Here is a 25,466-nt window from a genome sequence, read left to right on the forward strand (position 1 = left end):
TACGCTCGTCTGAATAAGCCCTAATAGTAATATAATAGTAATATCATCCCTTTTCTGATTATTAGATAAATATTGACAGATTTTGGTGACATTGCCCAACAATCTTATGTGCATGAGGGGTAGCCTGACTGCCCCCTGATGCCTGCTTTCAGGGGAAATACGGATCAGACATACGGATTTAAACATGACAGGGTCTTTGTTCTCCGGGAATTAATTGGCAGCAAACGGGAATTAATTGGCAGCAAAGATGACAGCAGCTTATCCCCCACTCCCTACAGCAATAAACATGCATCATCGGCCAATCCGTGCATACATTTTTATAGGATCCATATATGTTTGCAGGACAGTCTAGAGATATACGTAGCTGCATTTAGAAAATAGCAATTATATGATTATAAAAGAAAAGCAAATCCAATCAAATGAATTTCCCACAGGTAGACTCCAATCAAGGTGTAGAAACATTTCTGATCTAGAGAAATGGGAGGCCCCAGAGCTATATTTCAAGTGTTATAGCAAATGGTGTGAATTATGTCCATGCCAAATTAGAGTTTTTAATTTTAAAGAGGCTCTGTCACCAGATTTTGCAGCCCCTATCTGCTATTGCAGCAGATAGGCGCTGCAATGTAGATTACAGTAACGTTTTTATTTTTAAAAAACGAGCATTTTTGGCCAAGTTATGACCATTTTTGTAGTTATGCAAATGAGGCTTGCAAAAGTCCAAGTGGGTGTGTTTAAAAGTAAAAGTCCAAGTGGGCGTGTATTATGTGTGTTACATCGGGGCGTTTTTAATACTTTCACTAGCTGGGCGCTCTGAAGAGAAGTAACATCCTCTTCTCTTCAGAACGCCCAGCTTGTGACAGTGCAGATCTGTGACGTCACTCACAGGTCCTGCATCGTGACGGCCACATCGGCACCAGAGGCTACAGTTGATTCTGCAGCAGCATCAGCGTTTGCAGGTAAGATCGACTTACCTGCAAACGCTGATGCTGCTGCAGAATCAACTGTAGCCTCTGGTGCCGATGTGGCCGTCACGATGCAGGACCTGTGAGTGACGTCACAGATCTGCACTGTCAGAAGCTGGGCGTTCTGAAGAGAAGAGGATGTTACTTCTCTTCAGAGCGCCCAGCTAGTAAAAGTATTAAAAACGCCCCGATGTACGCACATAATACACGCCCACTTGGACTTTTACTTTTAAACACACCCACTTGGACTTTTGCAAGCCTCATTTGCATAACTACAAAAATGGTCATAACTTGGCCAAAAATGCTCGTTTTTTAAAAATAAAAACGCTACTGTAATCTACATTGCAGCGCCGATCTGCTGCAATAGCAGATAGGGGTTGCAAAATCTGGTGACAGAGCCTCTTTAAATACATTTGCAAACGTTCTGTTTTCACTGTCATTATGGGGTATTGAGTGCAGAACGATGGGGAAAAAGCTGTAATTTTTTTTATTTTAGCACAAGGCCCCAACATAACAAAATGTGAATAAAGTGAAAGGGTCTGAAGACTTTCCGAATGCACTGTAGCTACAAAAATAATGTTTTGCAGCAATAGATATACATGACATGATATGATGACAGTAGATTCTCACTGCAAAGCTCTTGTGGTTTGGTTGTTTTTTGTTTTTTTTCTTAGTTTTTGTACAGGAGTTTCTCAATAGCATATACTAGTCCTTCTCAATTAATTACAATATCATCAAAAAGTTAATTGATTTCAGTAATTCAATCCAAAAAGTGAAACTCATATATTCTATAGATTCATTACACACAGAGTGATCTATTTCCAGCATATTTTTCTTTTAATGTTGATGAAAACCCAACATTTAGTGTCTCAGAAAATGAGAATATTATATAAGCCCAATTTCAAAAATGATTTTTAATACAGAAATGTAGGCCTACTGAAAAGTATGTACAGTATATGCCCTCAATACTTGGCCGGGGCTCCTTTTGCGTGAATTACTGCATCACCACGGCGTGGCATGGAGGAGATCAGCCTGTGGCACTGCTGAGGTGTTATCAATGTGGCGTGGCATGGAGGCGATCAGCCTGTGGCACTGCTGAGGTGTTATGGAAGATTCTCTATGGGGTTTAGGTCCGGCAAGCTTGCTGGCCAATCAGGTGAAGTGATACTGTGGTTATTAACCCGTTCCTGCTGGCTGTGTATTTACGGCCAACGGTCAGGTTCCTTAAAATCCAAGCCATAGACTATTTAAAGCGCGGGTTTTAGCTTGCTGCCCGAGTGATCGGGCAGCTGAATGTCAGATCTCCGGCAGTCAGTGACTGCGGGGGCCCTGAGGAAAAGATAGAAGCAGCTTTCGCTGCTTCTATCTTCTCTGATCTCTTGCAGACAAAGCTCAATGAGCACTGTGTATATAAATAGAGGCAGCGGCAGAGCATGAAGTGTTCTAAAATTTACTGGTAGATGACTGCGTTGACTCTGGACTGGATATAACACAGTGGAACAACCAGGGCTGACTCCAGGCTTAGTTTATGTGGGCCTTTGGGCAACACAAACTTAGTAGGCCCCTTTGCGGGGGAACTCATGGCGGCAGTAAAATGGTAGAAAACTTCACTTTGTGCCCCCATATAGACTTTAGGTCCTGTTTATGCCCCCATATAGAAGTTAGGCCCCCAGTTTGTACCCCCATAAATTGAGTGCCCTCTGTAGATAGTGCCACACAGCCCCCCTCCCAGGTAGTGCCACACAGCCCCCCTCCCAGGTAGGGCCACACAGCCCCCCTCCCAGGTAGTTCCCAGACAACCCCTTTTATTCAGACTAATAAATTATAATACATACAGACCCAGACCTTCTAAACTATTGCTGTCACCAGACCAGACCCCCTCAAGCAAATACAGACCCCAGAACAAGCACCCTAAACAAATACAGACCCCAGAACAAGCACCCTAAATACAGACCCTAGACCTGACCCCCTAAACTAATGCAGACCCCAGACCTGACTCCCTAAACTAATACAGACCCCAGACCAGGTCCCCTAAATACCTGACTCTCTAAACTAATATAGAACCAGACTTCCTAAATACAGACCCCCATAGACTAATACAGAGCCCGGACCTGACCCCCTAAATATACAGACCCCAGACTAGACCCCCTAAATATACAGACCCCAGACTAGACCCCCTAAATATACAGACCCCAGACTAGACCCCCTAAATATACAGACCCCAGACCTCCTAAATACAGAACCCAGACCAGACCCCTAAATTCAGACCCCCTAAATATACAGACCCGAGACCAGACCCCTAAATACAGACCCCAGACCAGACCCCCTAAAAATACAGACCCCAGACCTCCTAAATACAGACCCAAGGCCAGACCACCTAAAAACAGGCCCCAGACCCCTTAAACTAATGCAGAATCCCAGACCCTCTTGTCAAAGGGTTGTGTCCCTACATACTGACAGTCTCTAACCATCGCTGACAGTATCACACTGTGTAGGGACATATCCTCCTGGCAAGCTAAATTAAACAAAATAAACGTACACAAGGCCCCGGGACCAGATGGGTTACACCCTAGAGTTCTTAAGGAGCTTAGTTCAGTTATTTCTGTCCCCCTATTCATAATATTTAGAGATTCTCTCATGACTGGTATAGTGCCAAGGGACTGACGCAGGGCAAATGTGGTGCCTATTTTCAAAAAGGGCTCTAGGTCTTCGCCGGGTAATTATAGACCAGTAAGCTTAATATCAATTGTGGGGAAAATATTTGAGGGGCTATTGAGGGACTATATACAGAATTATGTGACAATAAATAGTATTATAAGTGACAGCCAGCACGGTTTTACTAAGGACAGAAGCTTTCAAACCAACTTGATTTGTTTTTATGAAGAGGTAAGCAGAAGCCTAGACAGAGGGGCAGCTGTGGATATAGTGTTTTTGGACTTTGCAAAGGCATTTGACACTGTCCCCCATAGACGTCTAATGGGTAAATTAAGGACTATAGGTTTAGAAAGTATAGTTTGTAATTGGATTGAGAATTGGCTCAAGGACCGTATCCAGAGAGTTGTGGTCAATGATTCCTACTCTGAATGGTCACCGGTTATAAGTGGTGTACCCCAGGGTTCAGTGCTGGGACCACTATTATTCAACTTATTTATTAATGATATAGAGGAAGGGATTAATAGCACTATTTCTATTTTTTGCAGAGGACACCAAGCTATGCAATATAGTTCAGACTATGGAAGATGTTTGTGAATTACAGGCAGATTTAAACAAACTAAGTGTTTGTGCGTCCACTTGGCAAATGAAGTTTAATGTAGATAAATGTAAAGTTATGCACCTGGGTACCAACAATCTGCATGCATCATATGTCCTAGGGGGAGCTACACTGGGGGCGTCACTTGTTGAGAAGGATCTGGGTGTACTTGTAGATCATAAACTAAATAACAGCATGCAGTGTCAATCAGCTGCTTCAAAGGCCAGCAAGATATTGTCGTGTATTAAAAGAGGCATGGACTCGCGGGAAAGAGATGTAATATTGACACTTTACAAAGCATTAGTGAGGCCTCATCTAGAATATGCAGTCCAGTTCTGGGCTCCAGTTCACAGAAAGGATGCCCTGGAGTTGGAAAAAATATAAAGAAGAGCAACGAAGCTAATAAGGGACATGGAGAATCTACGTTATGAGGAAAGATTAAAAGAACTAAACCTATTTAGCCTTGAAAAAAGGCGACTAAGGGGGGACATGATTAATTTATATAAATATATGAATGGCACATACAAAAAGTATGGTGAAATCCTGTTCCATGTAAAACCCCCTCAAAAAACAAGGGGGCACTCCCTCCGTCTGGAGAAAAAAATGTTCAACCTGCAGAGGCGACAAGCCTTCTTTATTGTAAGAACTGTGGATCTATGGAATAGCCTACCGCAGGAGCTGGTCACAGCAGGGACAGTAGATGGCTTTAAAAAAAGGGTTAGATAATTTCCTAGAACAAAAAAGTATTAGCTCCTATGTGTAGAAATGTTTCCCTTCCCTTTTCCAGTCCCTTGGTTGAACTTGATGGACATGTGTCTTTTTTCAGCCGTACTAACTATATAACTATGTAACAGTGATAGACGGAAATCATTTGCACCGAACCCGTCACCATTGAAATCACTGGTGATGCAAACGAAAACCTATGTAACTATGTAACCCCCCAAATGCAGACCCCTTAAACTAACAGACCCTAGACCAGAGCCCCTAAATACAGACCCCGGACCCCTTAAACGAATACAGACCCGCTAAATACAGACCTCAGACCAGACCCCTTGAATACACAACAGACCAGACCCACTAAACTAATACAGACCCCCTTAATACAGACCCCCTAAATACAGACCCCAGACCAGACCCCCTAAATACAGACCCTCAGACCACTTAAACTAATTTAGACCCTCTAAATACAGACCCCTTAAACTAATACAGACCCCTTAAATTAATACAGACCCCAGACCAGACCCCCTAAATACAGACCCAGACCCCTTAAACTAATACAGACCCCTAAATACAGACACCAGACCCTTAACACAGACCCCAGACTAGACCCCCTAAATATACAGACCCCAGACCTCCTAAATAAAGACCCCAGACCAGACACCTAAATACAGACACCAGACCAGACCCCCTAAATATACAGACCCCAGACCTCCTAAATACAGACCCCAGACCAGACCCCCTAAAAATAGGCCCAAGACCCCTTAAACTAAGACAGAACCCCAGACCCCCAAATACAGAGCTCTTAAACTAACAGACCCTAGACCAGAGCCCCTAAATACAGAACCCAGACCCCTTAAACTAATACAGACCCCCTAAATACAGACCCCAAAACCAGACCCCTTGAATACACACGACAGACCGGACCCACTAAACTAATACAGACCCCCTAAATACACACCCCAGACATCCTAAATACAGACCCCAGACCAGACCCCCTAAATACAGACCCTCAGACCCCTTAAACTAATACAGACCCTCTAAATACAGACCCCTTAAACTAATACACACCCCAGACCAGATCCCCTAAATACAGACCCCTTAAACTAATACAGACCCCCTAAATACAGACCCCTTAAACTAATACAGACCCCAGACCCCTTAAACTAATACAGACCCCCTAAATACAGACCCCAGACCAGACCCCTTGAATACAGATGACAGACCAGACCCACTAAACTAATACAGACCCCCTAAATACAGACCCCAGACATCCTAAATACAGACCCCCGACCAGACCCCCTAAATACAGACCCCAGACACCTTAAACTAATACAGACCCCAGACCATACCCACCTAAATATGGACCCCCAGACACCTTAAACTAATAGACCTCCTAAATACAGAGCCCTTAAACTAATACAGACCAGAGACCACCTAAATACAGACCTCCTAAATACAGGCCCCCTAAACACAGACCCCTTCAACAAATCCATGATCCCCTTAGGCTGGATTCACACGACCATGTTACGTCCGTGATGGACGGAACGTATTTCGGCCGGAAGTCCCGGACCGAACACAGTGCAGAGAGCCGGGCTCCTAGCATCATAGTTATGTATGATGCTAGTAGTCCCTGCCTCGACAACTGTCCCGTAGTGAAAACATGATTACAGTACGGGACAGTTGTCCTGCAGCGAGGCAGGGACTGCTAGCATCGTACATAACTATGATGCTAGGAGCCCGGCTCCCTGCACTGTGTTTGGTCCGGGATTAGCGGCCGAAATACGTTCCGTCCATTACGGACGTAACATGGTCTTGTGAATCCAGCCTTATACTTACCTAGCAGCTCACCTCACAGTCTTCTCTCTTGCTGCTGTTGTAGGAGCTGCGGTCATGTGACCAGCAGGTCTCTAATCAGTAACAAGAACTGCAGACATAAGGTCATGTGACCTTTATTTCTGCAAGTCATTTACAGGACATACACAATGCCGTTTTGTCGTGTTTTTTGCCGCGATTCGCAAAAACGCATTGTACTTGAGCCTCGGACCCTGGGCGGCCACCCAAACTGCCCAATGATGATCCGACATTGCCCCTAGCTCTCCCCAACACCACCAGACTCCTGTGCATACCTGTGCCCAGCTGCTTTGCCCAACAGACCCCATGACTCCCCCCACAGTATAATGCAGCCCCTAGCTGACCACCACAGTATAATGCTCCCCATATCTGCCCCCACACTGTATAATGTCCCCCCCATAGCTGACCACCACAGTATAATGCCCCCATAGCTGCCCCCCCCCACAGTGTTATGCCCCCCATAGCTGCTCCCACAGTATAATGCCCCTATAGCTGCCCCCACAGTATATTGCCACCAATAGCTGCCACATACAGTAAAATGCCCCATACAGTACAATGCCCCCCATAGCTGCCCCATACACTGTAAAGTCCCCCATAGCTGCCACATACAGTATAATGCCACAGCAGTATAATGCCCCCATAGCTGCCCCATGCAGTATAATGCCCCCATAGCTGCCCCATACAGTATAATGCCCCCATACAGTATAATACCCCCATAGCTGTCCCATACAGTTTAATGCCCCCCTTAGTTGTCCTATACAGTATAATGCCCCCATAGCTTTCCCATACCGTATAATGCCCCCCATACAGTATAATGCCCACCTTAGCTGTCCCATACAGTATAATGCCGCCCATTGCTGTCCCATACAGTGTAATGCCCCCCTTAGCTGTCCTATTCAGTATAATGCCCCCATACAGTATAATGCCCCCTTTAGCTGTCCCATACAGTATAATGCCCCCCATACAGTATAATGCCCCCTCAGAAGCTACTATATGAGCCCCCCTCCAATACCCAGTAAAATGCCCATAAATGTACCTAACAGAAAAATAATAACATAATTACTTATTATTTATTGTAACATAATTACATTATACTTCTCCTCCTCTGCACTGTGCTGTGAGTGACTCGGCGAAGACAGGCGCGATGATGTCACCACATCGCGCCTGCCTGCACCAAGCCGCTTTTGGCACAGTGAATACTGGAGCAATGCTCCAGCATTGAACCCAACTGAATGTGTGGACGCAGATTCAATTGGAAGCAGGACCAGCGCAGTCAGCGCTTTGTGGCATAGGGGGCCCCCCCAGGCTTAGGGGCCCAGTCACAGTCACGACCGTTGTGACCCCCTATAGCTACGCCACTGCCTGGGACACTGCTCTGCTCCTGACAACACTGTCCATATAAGGACAGTGATGTAAGGGGCTATCAGAGATACAGAGTCCCGGTGGAGAGCCGCTAGTGCTCTTCCTGGGACTCCTCTCTTCATTACATCACTATCCATATATGGACAGTGATGCCGTGACGACGGCAGTGTCAGCACCCGGAGGCCGAGTGGGCCCCCCCAAGTGTTGTGGGCCCCGTCACTTACCCGGTTCGCCGGGTGATGACGCCAGCCCTGGGACCAACACCAGCAGATGACATGGCTCCCCAAACCATCACTGACTGTGGAAACTTCACACTGGACCGCAAGCAACTTGGATTGAGTGTCTCTCCACTCTTCCTCCAGTCTCTGGGACCTTGATTTCCAAATGAAATGCAACATTTACTTTCATCTGAAAACAGGACTTTGGACTACTGAGCAACAGGAAATATTAGAGCACTTCATGCTTCCCTCTACTGACAAGCTTTATGGAGATGCTGATTTCATTTTCCAGTAGGAGTTGGCACCTGCCCACACTGCCAAAAGTACCAATACCTGGTTTAATAACCACAGTATCACTGTTGTTGATTGGCCAGCAAACTCGCCTCACCTAAACCCCATATAGAATCTATGGGGTATTGTCAAGAGGAAGATGAGAGACACCAGACCCAACAATGCAGACGAGCTGAAGGCCGCTATCAAAGCAACCTGGGCTTCCATAACACCTCAGCAGTGTCACAGACTGATCTCCTCCATGCCACGCCGCATTGATGCAGTAATTCATGAAAAAGGAGCCCCGACTAGTATTGAGGGCATATACTGTACATACTTTTCAGTAGGCCAACATTCCTGTATTAAAAATAATTTTGGAAATTGGGCTTATATAATATTCTAATTTTCTGAGACACTAAATTTTGGGTTTTCATTAACTGTTAGCCATAATCATCAAAATTAAAATAAAGAAATGCTGGAAATAGATGACTCTGTGTGTAATGAATCTACAGGGTGGGCCATTTATATGGATACACCTAAATAAAATAGGAATGGTTGGTGATATTAACTTCCTGTTTGTGGCACATTAGTATATGGGAGGGGGGAAACTTTTCAAGCTGGGTGTTGACCATGGCGGCCAATTTGAAGTCGGACATTTTGTATCCAACTTTAGTTTTTTCAATGGGAAGAGGGTCATGTGACACATCAAACTTATCGAGAATTTCACAAGAAAAACAATGGTGTGCTTGGTTTTAACGTTACTTTATTCTTTCATGAGTTATTTACAAGTTTCTAACCACTTATAAAATGTGTTCAAAGTGCTGCCCATTGTGTTGGATTGTCAATGCAACCCTCTTCTCCCACTCTTCACACACTGATAGCAACACCGCAGAAGAAATGCTAGCACAGGCTTCCAGTATCCGTAGTTTCAGTTGCTGCACATCTCGTATCTTCACAGCATAGACAATTGCCTTCAGATGACCCCCAAAGATAAAAGTCTAAGGGGGTCAGATCGGGAGACCTAGGGGGCCATTCAACTGGCCCACGACGACCAATCCACTTTCCAGGAAACTGTTCATCTAGGAATGCTCGGACCTGACACCCATAATGTGGTGGTGCACCATCTTGCTGGAAAAACTCAGGGAACGTGCCAGCTTCAGTGCATAAAGAGGGAAACACATCATCATGTGCAATTTCAGATAACCCGTGGCCTTGAGGTTTCCATTGATGAAGAATGGCCCCACTATCTTTGTACCCCATATACCACACCATACCATCAATTTTTGTGTTCCAACAGTCTTGGAGGGATCTATCCAATGTGGGTTAGTGTCAGACCAATATGTTCTGTGTAAACTGAGGGTCCTGTTCCAATTTTAGTTTTGCCCATTCTGCAAATTCAGTGAGCCGATCTGGGTCATCCCCGTTGAGATGCTGCAGCAGCTGGAGTTTGTAAGGGTGCCATTTGTGAGTAGCTAATATCCACCGAAGGGATGTTCGACTGATGCCACTCTCCAGTGACATGCGGCGAGTGCTACGCTGTGGGCTCTTGCTGAATGAAGCTAGGACAGCCACTGATGTTTCTTCATTAGTGACAGTTTTCATGCGTCCACATTTGGGCAAATCCAACACTGAACCAGTTTCACGAAACTTGGCAAGCAGTTTGCAAACTGTAGCATGGGAGATGGGTGGTCTCGTAGGGTGTCTTGCATTGAAATCTGCTGCAATGACCCGGGTACTGCGTTCACCAGACATCAACACAATTTCTACCCGCTCCTCACGTGTTAACCTCTGCGACATGTCAATGGCTGTAAACAAAGAGAAACTTGTAAATAACTCATGAAAGAATAAATTAATGTTAAAACCAAGCACACCATTGTTTTTCTTGTGAAATTCTCGATAAGTTTGATGTGTCACATGACCCTCTTCCCATTGAAAAAACTAAAGTTGGATACAAAATGGCCGACTTCAAAATGGCCACCATGGTCAACACCCAGCTTGAAAAGTTTCCCCCCTCCCATATACCAATGTGCCACAAACAGGAAGTTAATATCACCAACCATTCCCATTTTATTTAGGTGTATCCATATAAATGGCCCACCCTGTATATAATGTATGAGTTTCACTTTTTGAATTGAATTACTGACATAAACTAACTTTTTGATGATATTGTAATTCATTGAGAAGGACTAAAACTGTATGCTGTGTAAAGAAAATGACAAACAGTTATGTGAATATTGGCCATGTCCATTATGTAATTAAAAAAAATTGCTGTTCACTACTGTGTTGGAAGCTCTGTTAGGGGTTTCCGTTGCAGATCCGGCCAAAAATACCACAAACAGTAGTACAGCATGCTGCACTACTGTTTCCAGTAAAACCAAAGATACCCTGACGGAAGTCCAACGGAACCCATTAAAGTCAATGGGTTCCTTTTGGTGCCAGTTTCCTCCGTCGTTCAACGGAACGCAGATGTGAATAGGCCTTTAGGCTTCATTCACATCTGCGTCTGGACTCCGTTCATGGTTTCCGTTGTGCAAGGGTACATTTTCACGGAATGAATAGTGAATAGTGCATAATGAATAGTGCAGTCGATTACGGTATTGATTCCGTCAAAACGACGGAACCCTTGCACAACTGATAATAAAAGTGAAAAACTGAAAGGCAAGTTAAAGTGTATGTTCACAAATGCCAGAAGTATAGCAAGCAAAATGGGGGAGCTGGAGGCCTTGGTACTGGAAGAAAATATAGATATAGTTGGTGTTGCTGAAACATGGCTGGACTCTTCACATGACTGGGCTGTAAATCTACAGGGTTTTACACTGTTTTGGAAAGACAGGACAAATAGGAAAGATGGTGGTGTATGTCTGTATGTGAGAAGTGATATGAAGGCGAGTGTGAAAGAGACATTACAGGGTGAAGATTTTGAGGAGCTTGAAACCTTGTGGGTGGAACTAGAAAGGGAGGTAAACACTGAAAAAATTACTTTTTGTGTAATCTATAGACCCCCCAATATAACTGAGGAGATGGATGGTCAGCTATATAAACAGATGGAGCGGGCTGCACAGACGGGTACTGTAGTAATAATGGGAGATTTTAATTTCGGGGATATTAATTGGCGTCATTGTTCGGCTTCAACTGCAAAGGGGAGACATTTCCTCAACCTGTTGCAGGAAAATTTTATGGGCCAGTTTGTGGAAGACCCGACTAGAGGTGAAGCTCTGTTGGATCTGGTCATTTCTAATAATGCAGATCTTGTTGGGAATGTCAATGTTCGTGAAAACCTTGGTAACAGTGATCACAATATAGTTACATTTTACCTATACTGTAAAAAACAAACACAGGCTGGGAGGGCAAAAACATTTAATTTTAAGAAAGCCAATTTCCCCAGGATGAGGGCTGCAATTCAGGATATAGACTGGGAAGAACTGATGTCAAATAATGGGACAAATGATAAATGGGAAATTTTCAAATCTACTTTGGGTAATTATAGTGCAAAATTTATTCCTATAGGTAACAAGTATAAACGACTAAAATTAAATCCCACATGGCTTATACCTTCTGTAAAAAGGGTAATACATGACAAAAAAAAGGGCATTTGAAAAATACAAATCTGATGGTACATCTGTAGCCTTTGTAAAATATAAAGAGCTTAATAAAATCTGTAAAAATGTAATAAAATTAGCAAAAATACAAAATGAAAGGCAGGTGGCCAAGCATAGTAAAACAAATCCCAAAATATTCTTAAAGTATATAAATGCAAAAAAGCCAAGGTCTGAACATGTAGGACCCCTAGATCAGGGGTTTCAAGCACGCGGCCCGCGGGCCGCATGCGGCCCCTGGGGCTGTCATCTGCGGCCCGCGGGACACAGAGCCGCTAGTATCGGCTCTGCTCCGAGACTCTGGAATTCCCTGACATCGCTGTCCACATATGAACAGCGATGTCTGGGGCTTCCCCAGAGCCGGAGTCCCGAGCAGAGCGCTGGTGTCGGCTCTGCTCCGGGACTCTGTGGAATTCCCTGACATCGCTGCCCATATATGGACAGTGTGTCAGGGTCTTGCCCAGAGCGGAGCAGAGCGCTGGTGTCGGCTCTGCTCCTGGACTCTGTGGAATTCCCTGACATCGCTGCCCATATATGGACAGTGTGTCAGGGTCTTGCCCAGAGCGGAGCAGAGCGCTGGTGTCGGCTCTGCTCCTGGACTCTCTGGAATTCCCTGACATCGCTGTCCACATATGAACAGCGATGTCTGGGGCTTCCCCAGAGCCGGAGTCCCGAGCAGAGCGCTGGTGTCGGCTCTGCTCCGGGACTCTGTGGAATTCCCTGATATCGCTGCCCATATATGGACAGTGTGTCAGGGTCTTGCCCAGAGCGGAGCAGAGCGCTGGTGTCGGCTCTGCTCCTGGACTCTGTGGAATTCCCTGACATCGCTGTCCACATATGAACAGCGATGTCTGGGGCTTCCCCAGAGCCGGAGTCCCGAGCAGAGCGCTGGTGTCGGCTCTCCTCCGGGACTCTGTGGAATTCCCTGACATCGCTGCCCATATATGGACAGTGTGTCAGGGTCTTCCCCAGAGCGGAGTCCCGGGCAGAGCGCTATTATTGGCTCTGCTCCGGGACTCTGGGGAAGCATCTGACATCGCTGTCCATACATCGACAATGATGTCAGGGGCTTCCCCAGAGCAGGAGTCCAAGTGATGTCAGGAGCACAGCTGGAATCCCAGGAAGAGCCTACTAACGCTCTGCCTGGGACTCCAGCTCTGGGCAAGCCCCTGACATCACTGGGGCAGCCTCTACAGAGGGCACTGGGGCAGCCTCTACAGAGGGCACTGGGGCAGCCTCTACAGAGGGCACTGGGGCAGCCTCTACAGAGGGCACTGGGGCATCCTCTACAGAGGGCATTTTGGCAGCCTCTACAGATGGCACTGTGGCAGCCTCTACAGAGGGCACTGTGGCAGCCTCTACAGAGGGCACTGTGGCAGCCTCTACAGATGGCACTGTGGCGCTGTGGCGTTATCTACAAGTGGGTGTGTGACAGTATCTGAAGGGGACTCTGGCATTATCTAGGGGTGTGTTGCATTATCTACAGAGGGCACTGTGGAATTATCTACAGAGGGCACTGTGGCCTTATCTACAGAGGGCACTGTGGCCTTATCTACAGAGGGCACTGTGGCCTTATCTAGGGGTGTGTTGCATTATCCACAGAGGGCACTGCGGCAGCATCCACAGAGGGCACTGCGGCAGCATCAACAGAGGGCACTGCGGCAGCATCCACAGAGGGCACTGCGGCACTATCTAAAAAAGGGGCTGCCCAATCTTGACATGTGTGCTAACTGAGCCACCGGACTGCATTTAGCGACACTTAAACTGGAAAGCTGGATTGTTGAAATAAGCACGTGGAGAAATATCTCAAATTTTAAACCTAGCGCTATTATTATAGTAATGTAGTATTATTATTATAGTAATATAGTGTTCTAGTAGTTCAAATAACTAATTGATAAATTTGATAAATTTGATAAATGTGCACAAGGCCCCGGGACCATATGGGATACACCCTAGAATTCTTAAAGAGCTTAGTTCAGTTATTTCTGTCCCCCTTTTCATAATATTCAGAGATTCTCTAGTGACTGGTATAGTGCCAAGGGACTGGCGCAGGGCAAATGTGGTGCCTATTTTCAAAAAGGGCTCTAGCTCTTCCCCGGGTAATTATAGACCAGTAAGCTTAACATTCATCGTGGGGAAAATGTTTGAGGGGCTATTGAGAGACTATATACAGGATTATATGACAAAAAATTGTATTATAAGTGACAGCCAGCACGGTTTTACTAAGGACAGAAGTTGTCAAACTAACCTGATCTGTTTTTATGAAGAGGTGAGCAGAAGCCTAGACAGAGGGGCCGCTGTGGATATAGTGTTTTTGGACTTTGCAAAGGCATTTGACACTGTCCCTCATAGACGTCTAATGGGTAAATTAAGGACTATAGGTTTAGAAAATATAGTTTGTAATTGGATTGAGAATTGGCTCAAGGACCGTATCCAGAGAGTTGTGGTCAATGATTCCTACTCTGAATGGTCCCCGGTAATAAGTGGTGTACCCCAGGGTTCAGTGCTGGGACCACTATTATTCAACTTATTTATTAATGATATAGAGGAAGGGATTAATAGCACTATTTCTATTTTTGCAGATGACACCAAGCTTTGTAATATAGTTCAGTCTATGGAAGATGTTCGTGAATTGCAAGCGGATTTAAACAAACTGAGTGTTTGGGCATCCAGTTGGCAAATTAAGTTTAATGTAGATAAATCTAAAGTTATGCATCTGGGTACCAACAACCTGCATGCATCATATGACCTAGGGGGAGCTACACTGGGGGCGTCACTTGTTGAGAAGGATCTGGGTGTACTTGTAAATCATAAACTAAATAACAGCATGCAGTGTCAATCAGCTGCTTCAAAGGCCAGCAGGATATTGTCGTGTATTAAAAGAGGCATGGACTCGCAGGAAAGGGATGTAATATTGCCACTTTACAAAGCATTAGTGAGGCCTCATCTAGAATATGCAGTTCAGTTCTGGGCTCCAGTTCATAGAAAGGATGCACTGGAGTTGTAAAAAATACAAAGAAGAGCAACGAAGCTAATAAGGGGCATGGAGAATCTAAGTTATGAGGAAAGATTAAAAGAATTATATTATTTAGCCTTGAAAAAAGACGACTAAGGGGGTGACATGATTAATTTATATAAATATATTAATGGCACATACAAAAAATATGGTGAAATCCTGTTCCATGTAAAACCCCCTCAAAAAACAAGGGGGCACTCCCTCCGTCTGGATAAAAAAAAGGTTCAACCTGCAGAGGCGACAAGCCTTCTTTACTGTGAGTACTGTGAATCTATGGAATAGTCTACCGCAGGAGCTGGTCACAGTATCTACAGTAGATGGCTTTAAAAAAGGCTTAGATAATTTCCTAGAACAAAAAAGTATTAGCTCCTATGTGTAGAAATTTTTCCCTTCCCTTTTCCCGTCCCTTGGTTGAACTTGATGGACATGTGTCTTTTTTCAGCCGTACTAACTATGTAACTATGTAACAGTGATAGACGGAAATCATTTGCACCGAACCCGTCACCATTGAAATCACTGGTGATGCAAACGAAAACCTATGGTTTCCGTTTTTTTCAGTTTGGATTTTGTTCATGGGTTCCCCTTACAGAAAAGTCAGACGGAACCCATGAACGGAGTCCCAACGCAGATGTGAACGAAGCCTTACAGGTAAAGTGTTGAAATGTGTACAAGAAACAAAACTCCATATTTACTAATTACCCTCTGTAAATGCTTACCAAATGTATCTAGAAGTAAGGATCTTGCCTGTAAAATATTATCAAGTACTCTACGGATATGACTATTTACAGCAGTACTCCTGGTTTAAGGCCTACCCTTAAAGGCTATGGACACTTTGTGTACTTTTTCTTATTATGTTGCAATGTACGTGCTTTGTGCTAAAAAAATTTTTTAATAGGTTTTCATTCAAAATCTTGTACCCTTTTTTACTTTTTACATACATTACAGACTGCTCTGTGCGATTCACAGCAAAATCTGTCAGTGCTATACACTAATGGCTAGACCTCCAGCCCGTCTCTCTCCTCTCCTAAACTATCAAAAACGCTCATTTAAGATTCATTCTAAAAAATGTTATCAGAATTCTGTATAAATGAGCGTTTATGATACTATGAAGTTTACACCCCCGCCCCCACCCTCTGAATACGTGTCCTCTATTACCTCCTTTCCCTCACGGAAGCTGTTCAAATGTTCTCTTTCCTGCCTCTTATGATTTTATCTATTCTTCTTGTCCCTAAGGAATGGAAGTAAAAGACTGTGTTTATTTTCTGTTTCACAATACAGGGACACAATATTGGGATGAGACAATGTTGAGGGATGGTTTTGTCTCCTTGTAATTAGAAGCATGAATAGCATGAGACCTGTCAAAGTCTCATGCTCCCATGACATGGATCTCAGTTGACTATTTTTGGTATCTTAGGCTATCACGTGCAGATAAATTGCAGATTATAGTTTTTACATATTAGAACACAGAGCTCTTTGTCCTAATATGTATGTAGCTATGGGTGATATTTGAACTTCCCAAGAATAAAAGGGACAAACATAATAAGTTGTATGCTATTAGAAGTAGTAGAATATTTAAGTAATATTAAAAAAGAAGAAAACTGTATAATGCGTAAAGTAGTCGAGCTAATTAGAATTATGAAAGCTATTAAGGGGCTTTATGTAATAAGTTCAATTCCGGTTAAGTTATTTACTGTTAACATTTGATATCTTTATCATGCCATTGCAGATCTGGAATCAGATGACCCTTCACTATGCAATGATGTGTCCTCAGATACCCTTAATCCATCTAATACCTGTGTTGCTGGAGGAGCAAGTGGTGGAATTGGATGTGTTAGTAGGGCAGGCATGCACTCACCACCCCCCAGACGTTCCTCAGATCATGATTTAAATGGAACCTTCCTCAGCCAGCCATCTCGGTTCATTCCACTTGGGGGATCACGCTTCCTGGAGTGTCCCAGTATACGTATAACAAGTGATTCGCCATCGAATAGTGATGGAGAACAGGAAGAGCAAAGCAGAAGAGATATTTGGGATGAAAGACCACATCGTGATCAGCTCTTCTTGCCCCCAGATCCATTTGTGTATAGGGACTCTTTCCTTAGCCCCAGTCCAGCAAGTAGCCATTCTTCATGGAGCATTCTTTCTTCTGAAGCATCCTCTTGCGATTCTTTGGGACAAATGTGTGAAGAGGTAGAAAGAGAGCTTAATGAAGCTGCCTCTAGATTCACACTAGCTTCACCCCTTGGATCCCCAAGGGGTTCACCAAAACCCTGGAGTGTCCATAATGATGAATTCTGGCCAAGTGGTTCTTCAGCTTCATCTCGAGAAGAACTGTTGTCACCATATCCTCAAAGCCAAATTTCAAGGCCTACTTCACCATGTGGCAAAAGGAGGTACTCAAACTCTAACGAAGATGGTATCCACCATACCAGCTCACCTTCCCCTTCTCCTTCACGCAGGGGAAGCCTGGGAGAGGAAAATCTGTCTTCTGAAGCTGATGCTTCCCCTAAACCACCTGAGCACAACCAACAGACAATGTCAACCTCACAAGAAAGAGGAGATAATATTCCACAAAAAGCCAGAAGAACTTCAGCAGAACAAACAGTTGCCCCTGTTAGGCCCGAGGAATCCTCCAGCCCTGCAAAGACTTTTTCCTCTGGAGCATCTGTATGTGTAAGTGACGAGAACAATGCGATGTTCCCTCAGACCAGAAAAGAAAATGTAGAGATGGATTATTTGGCTGTGCCTTCAGCATTGGCCTGGTCTAAAGCAAGAGTTGGAGGACAAAGTCCAATCTTTAGGTAAAATTTAAAATAAACAAATTTTCATTTTTATAAAGATGAGTCTCTGTTTTACAATCCATAATAGTAATCAGTCTTGTTACAAAGCAATATTTATCATTAGCAGTTACATGACATAAAAACATATATATTAAATAAAAGAAATAGTGTTCAGTAATGTATTTATTTTATGGTATAAGTCAAAGTCATATTTCCTGTGAAGGAGAAACGGAATTATAGTTTGTTCGTTTTTTGCTGGGACTTTAGTTGTTCCTACCACTGAATAACCAGAAGTGTATTCTTTTATATGTGGGGATTTTTTTTTCAAATAAAAAATCATATATAGGGTATGTTCACACGGCCTATTTTCAGACGTAATTCGGCCGTTTTACGCATCAAATTACGCCTTGAAAAGAGGGCTCCACTACGCCTGCAAACATCTGCCCATTGCTTGCAATGGGTTTTACGATGCTCTGTTCAGACGAGGTGTCATTTTACGTGTCGCTGTCAAAAGACAGCGCGTAAAAAGACGCCCGCATCAAAGAAGTGCATGTCACTGCTTTGGACGTTTTTGGAGCCGTTTTTCATTGACTCCATTGAAAAGCAGCTCCAATTACGTCCGTAATGGACGCCGCGAAAAACGCGAGCACTTGCAAAAACGTCTGAAATTCAGGAGCTGTTTTCGCCTGAAAACAGCTCCATAATTTCAGACGTAATTTGTTAAGACGTGTGAACATACCCATACACAAAAAACAAGGAAGCATCACTGTGGATTAGAAACAACCAGGATGAAAGCCCTTGAATACTGATCCAATATCCAATCGTGATAAAAAAAAGCAAAAAATGGCAGCACTCCAGAAAATTAAGTGATAAAGCAAGTGGACTTTATTCACCTCTGCAATGTTTCAGCTCACTACTTAATGTAGCCTTTATCAAGCACTTCTTGATAAAGGCTACATTAAGTAGTGAGCCGATACATTGCAGAGGTGAATAAAGTCCACTTGCTTTATCACTTAATTTTCTGGAGTGCTTCTATTATTTGAGTTATATATATATATATATATATATATATATATATATATATTTTTTTTTTTTTTTTATTTTTTTTTGGGGATATAGACAGATACACTGTAGATACATGTATATATATATATAATATATAGGTATAGGTACATAGTGTATACATACTGTATGTGTATATATGTATAAATATATATATAAAACACTTTCTCTATATTTTATATATAATAATAATACAATTATTATTGTTATTATTAAAATATTTACACTATACGTACTGTACTAAGACACAGCTATGTGGTTTTTGCTCAGGTCATCCTCTTTACCACCTCTGGACTGGCCACTTCCCTGCCAGTATGAGGGTTTAGAACTGAGAATAGAGGTACAACCAAGAACTCATCATCGAGCCCATTATGAAACAGAAGGGAGCCGGGGAGCAGTGAAGGCTTCACCTGGTGGACATCCTGTTGTCAAGGTAACATTACAATACTGCAGCTGCATCTCTATACTATATCTAATACTGGCGCGCCACCCAAAAGCATCTCTTTCTCTCTGGCGGACGCAGACCATCCATGTATTACATGGTTGGCATTTCATTTGAATGACTGGCATTTAATGTATGGCTGGCTGCAGCTTTCCCGGCAATAACAGCTGATTGCTAAGGGTTTCTAAAGCTGGACCTGCAGCAATCGGCTGATCCCTAAGCCAGCATCAATTAAAAAAGACTTCATGAGACAATCCCTTTAAGAAATATTGTTGACCCGCTCACTGTTTCTGACCCAGGTGCATTTGTAGAAAAAAGTGAATAAGGGGTATCATAAACATGGCTTATTTTTAATGTATTAAGCCAGAAAATATATTGAGAATTCTTCCCCAGTGCATATGTGAATGTGCGTTAAATGTGTGTGTGTATTTGTGCATGTGTGTTAAGTTATGTGACCTATAGAAATCTCTATAGGTATAGTATGTATTTACTATGCTTGATGGCTCATGAAATATTGAAACCATTTCCTTCCATCCTCTTGTTGAGAGCAGATACAGTATAAAATGAGGACAAGCAGAAAAACATTACAGGACAGATGAAAAATGCAGACCACTTCTAAAGCAAACACAATATATATATATTTAGAAAAAATTAAACGTAAAGTGGAAACGAAATGCTGTAGTGAAGGATTTCCCAGAACTTTGAATGCACAATTTGGGGGGAATTTCACAAATTTTCTTTGCCAGTTTTCTGGCGTAGAAAAGTTGAAGACGGCTCAAAAGTTGCAAAAATTGGGACTTTTGATCCGTTTCCCATAATCTTGTCACTTTTATAAAAAGTTGTTGGAGCTACGCAGGAGGGCCGGGGCCACCTTTAGCCTGACCCATTTACTATAATTTACACCAGAAACTCTCACAAACTATAGTGAAAATCTATGCCAGCTCTTGGCTGCCATGGATTTCACTCGGTGGTGCAAGGACAGCTGAAGATGCGACAAATTTATTAAGAGTTTTTCGCTTCTTAATAAATGTGTCGCATCTTACTCCAACTTGTTCCCTAATAAGACTGGTATGTGAAATGCCAGTCTTGATAAATTCCCCCCAATGTAAGTGTAATGAATGGTGATCTGAGGCGATTGTAGACGTTATTATCATCACTACAGAAGAGGCATAGTGAAATAAGAGAAAAAAACATGGCTATGCACAAAACAGAATACGCATCGCCCATATAGTCAGCCATATAGTGTAACAGACCCATCTGGTCATACCTACCATAAAGACAGGGGAGGATTGGTACGTAAAGGGTAACTAAACTTACAAAAAACTTCTGACATGTCATAGAGACATGTCAGGTCCGAGCACTGAGACCCCCACCGATCGCAAAATCAAAGTGGCATATCCGCTCGGGTAAGCACTTAGTTTCTGATTGGCTTTTCTCGGAAAGGCGAGCAGTTGGTGTACGGGCTCATAGGCTTTCTATTGAGTCCGTACACCAATTTCTCAGCATTCTGAGAAAAGCCAATCAGAAACAAGCGGTTCAGCGCCCACCCGAGCACTTCTGCAGCTTCGTTTTAGCGATCAGTGGGGGTCTCAGTGCTCAGACCCCCCAATCAAAACTTCTGACATGTCACTATGACATGTCCGAAGTGTTTGAAAAGTTTAACTGCTTCCTTTGCTTGCAGCGACACTTTAAGGGCTTGTCCACACGTAACGGAATTGCTGCAGAAAATGTCTGCAGCAATTCAGTTGAAAGTAGCAGACTTTCTGCTCCGGCAAAAAGGCACCATTTCCTACGTTTTTACTGCAGAAAATGGTGCGTATTTTGCTGCGTTTTTCACAATGCTGGGAGATGGTGACATCTCCTCTGAAAAACGCAGCAATTCAGTCCACTTTCTGCAGCAGGAATTGAGATGCTGCGGTCCAGAAAATACGCACTGCAGCAATTTCTACTTGGAAATTTTACGCAGCGTGTGGATGTGATTTGCTAAATCTCACCCACTATGCTGCTACTGTATTCTGCTGAGTATTTTTCATCTGCAATTTCGGACGGAAAGTACACAGCAATTCCGCTACTTGTGGACAAGCCCTAATAATTACTACCTGCAGTTATCAGTTACCACTGCATACAGATTTATACAGCTCCCTTTAACTTCAAAACTGGTTGCATACATCCATATGCAGTTAGCTCCGCCTATTGGTAGCTGAAAACAGAATTAAATGATTTGTACAATCAGAAAAACAGAGCTCTATACAAATATATTATGAAAGTAATCAGTACAGAATTTTCAACCTAAAACAGTTTTGTGGGTCTCCTAATAATCATCATTTATCACCTTTCCACAGGATAGGTATTAAATGTCTGAGCAGTGGGGGGGTCCGACCGCTAGAATCACCACTGATCCCAAGAACGGGGGTCCACGAGTGCCTATGTGAATGCCACTGCTTCATTCACTTTCTGTGAGGCTGAGATAGCGAGAATGGAGCGGTGGCTGTGCATGCGCATAAATGGACAGTGATGTCAGGAGGTTCCCACGGCCAAACTCCCCGAGTAAAGCACCGTAAGGGCATGTCCAGACGTGGCGGAGTTCTTCCGCCACTGTCCGCATCAATGCCGCACAGAATCTGCGTTGCAGATTCTGTTGCGGCTTTGCCTAAAATGGGCATTAAATTGATGCGGACTAGCCGTTGCGTATTGAGGGGAAGAGGGCTTCCCTTCTCTCTATCAGTGCAGGATAGAGAGAAGGGACAGCCCTTTCCCTAGTAAAAGTAAAAAGAAATTCATACTTACCCGGCCGTTGTCTTGGTGACGTGTCCCTCTTTCGCCATCCAGCCCGACCTCCCTGGATGACGCGGCAGTCCATGTGACCGCTGCAGCCTGTGATTGGCTGCAGCCGTCACTTGGACTGAAACGTCATCCTGGGAGGCCGGACTGGAGGAAGAAGCAGGGAGTTCTCGGTAAGTATGAACTTCTATTTTTTTTACAGGTTGATGTATATTGGGATCGGAAGTCACTGTACAGGGTGCTGAAATAGTTACTGCCGATCGCTTAACTCTTTCAGTACCCTGGACAGTGACTATTTACTGACGTCGCCTAGCAACATAATTACGGGAGCCCCATTGACTTCCTCAGTCTGGCTGTAGGCCTAGATATACATAGGTCCAGCCAGAATGAAGAAATGTCATGTTAGTAAAACCAATACGCTCCACAGCACACATAACATCTGCGGACTTCATTGCAGAATTTTGACTCTCCATTGAAGTCAATGGAGAAATTCCGCAATGAGTCCGCAACAAGTCCGCTACACGTCCGCAACAACCAGTGTATGCTGCGGACACCAAATTCCGTACCGCAGCCTATGCTACGCAGCGGAATTGTCCGCAACGTGTAAACGAACCCAACTACAAAGCTGTGGAAGGCAATGGAGAAACGTGTACGCTGCGGATTTCCGCTGCTGACTGTCCGCAGCGGAATTCCAGAGCAATTCTGCCACATCTGGTCATGCCCTAAGGGTCAGTTCACACGTAGCATAAGTACCGCAGACTTTCCACAATGGATTTAGTTGCAGAAAATCCGCAGCATAATACAGTAGCAGCAAAGTGGATGAAATTTGAACAAATCTCATCCACATGCTGCGTAAATGCTGAGCAGAAAAAAACGCTCAGAAATTGATATGCGGTGCGGATTTTTAATCCGCAGCACGTAAATGCTGCTTATTTATTGCAGGATTTTCCCATTGAATTCAATGGGGAGGTAAAACCCGCAACAAATAGTGGATGTTGTTTTTTTTGTGGCAGAATCGCTGCGATTCCACCGCAAAAAATGCAGCTCAGAAAAAAACCATTATAGTTACCCAGAAGTCTGTGTTTCTTCATCCATGCCGGCCTCCTGGCATAACGTTTCATCCCATGTGACCGCTGCATCCAATCAAAGGCTGCAGCGGTCACATGGGATGAAACAGCATCCCAGGGCTGCAAAGCGTTATGACGTCAGGACATCGGAGGGACGCATGCCATGGTAAGTATCCTTTTTTTTTTTCTGTGTAGTTTTCCACAATGGACACTCCGGACGGAAAACTGCACCACAATTTGGTGCGGTTTATCGTCCGGAATTCGCTGCAGCACACAGGGCGGATACACTGTGGGCTTTTACAAAGCTTATCTCCCCTGTGTGAACATAAGCTAAGCACTCTGCCTGGGGGAAGCTCCTGACATCTCTGTCCATATATGGACCATTATCTTAGGTGTTATCCCAGGTCAGGAGTCCCTGGGCAGATCATCAGGGAACGCTCTGCTCGAAGACTTTAGCTCTGGGGAAACTCCTGACGTCACTTTCTATATATATACAGTGTTGTCAGGAGCTTCCCCAGGTCCAGACACAGCATCAGGAAGCACTCTGCCCAGAAAGCTCCTGACGTGCCTGTCCTATGTGGACAGTGATGTTAGGCACTTCCCCAGTGCCAGAGTTCCCGGCAGAGCATCAGGTAGCACTCTCCCAGGGGAAGGCTGTTCGAGCAACGTATTCAATGGTATGCATACAGTGGGATAAGTTGCATCCTTTTGTAGGAGATACGTTGCTCTGCCGGGGGATTCTGACCTCAGGAAGCAGCTAAAATTGATGTCCATATATGGACAGTGATGTCAGGAGCTTCCCTAGTGCCGAAGTCCCCAAGTAGAGCATTAGGTAGTGCTCTGCCTGGGGGGTGAGAGGGGGTCGGGGCTGTTCGAGTGATGTATCTCACTCTATGCCTATACACATCTGACGGAAGGCAATAGCAAGATGTAAAGTGGGCCTTAGGCTGGAATTTATACAAACTGGTTGTTTTTTTTGCCAAAAACAGAAATAGATACAAATAAGAGGAGACATATCAGTTTCTTTATACATTTCATTCTATTTTGATCCACTCCTGGCTTTGGCTCAAAACACTGCAATAAAAACTGCATGTGTGAATCCAACCTTATACTTCTACTTCTTCTTTAATCAATTCCTATTTTTGCATTGAAAGAAAAGAAAAGTTAATCTGCACTGTGTGACCAAGGCTGTATTGTTTAACATATGTACCATTTTTGGCGCATTTTGGTAGACATTACTTTGTAAACAGGATTTGAAACAAATAATTCTGCTCGCATAATACAGTTGCACAGGTTCCACCAACTAAACAAACGGTCCCACAAATATGCCACTGCACTAGATGAAGCCTATAGTGTATGCATATTCCTTTATTATTAAATAAGGCTGGGTTTCCATAGGGTGTTTTTACAATGTTTTTATTGCACTTATAGCAATTTCCATGTGCTTCTTAATTGCTGTGAAAAATGCATTATAAAAACCACAAATCGTCGCGGTTGTGTGATTCGATTTTCGGCTTTTACTGGTGAGACACATGTGCTTCACCTGTAATAACCGCACGGCCGAAAACTGCATTGCAAAACCGCTTCGATTCACGGTAAAATTAATGCGATTTTTAGAATCCGTTTTTCACAGCAATTAAGAAGCACATGCAAATTTCAAGAAAACTGCAATAAAAATGCGGTAAAAACGCAATTAAAATTCCCTGTGGAATCCCTACCTAAAACTGGGTTCACACGTAGCTATGAGGGTATGTTCACACGACCTATTTTCAGACGTAATTCAGGCGTTTTACGCCTCAAATTACGCCTGAAAAGACGGCTCCATTACGTCTGCAAACATCTGCCCATTGCTTGCAATGGGTTTTACGATGTTCTGTTCAGACGAGGTGTAATTTTACGCCCGCGTCAAAAAAGTGCAGGACACTTCATGGGACGTTTTTGGAGCCGTTTTTCATTGACTCCATTGAAAAACAGCTCCAATTATGTCCGTAATGGAAGCGGCGAAAAACGCGAGTACTTGCAAAAACATCTGAAATTTAGGAGCTGTTTTTGCCTGAAAACAGCTCTGTATTTTCAGACGTATTTTGCG

General features: G+C 43.8%; 1 protein-coding gene across 1 annotated transcript in view; it reads left to right on the top strand.

The window, feature by feature from the left end:
• The window catches only part of NFATC4 (nuclear factor of activated T cells 4), a 92,232-nt gene that overhangs the window by 16,875 nt on the left and 49,891 nt on the right, over positions 1 to 25,466 (top strand). The window contains exons 2-3 of the mRNA XM_075828965.1: positions 16,972 to 18,046; positions 19,358 to 19,520. Of these exons, the coding sequence (XP_075685080.1) occupies positions 16,972 to 18,046; positions 19,358 to 19,520 (1,238 nt within the window). The remainder of the gene's footprint in view (positions 1 to 16,971; positions 18,047 to 19,357; positions 19,521 to 25,466) is intronic.

This window comes from Rhinoderma darwinii, chromosome 1 (genome assembly GCF_050947455.1).
Source record: "Rhinoderma darwinii isolate aRhiDar2 chromosome 1, aRhiDar2.hap1, whole genome shotgun sequence".
Classification (NCBI taxonomy): Eukaryota; Metazoa; Chordata; class Amphibia; order Anura; family Rhinodermatidae; genus Rhinoderma; species Rhinoderma darwinii.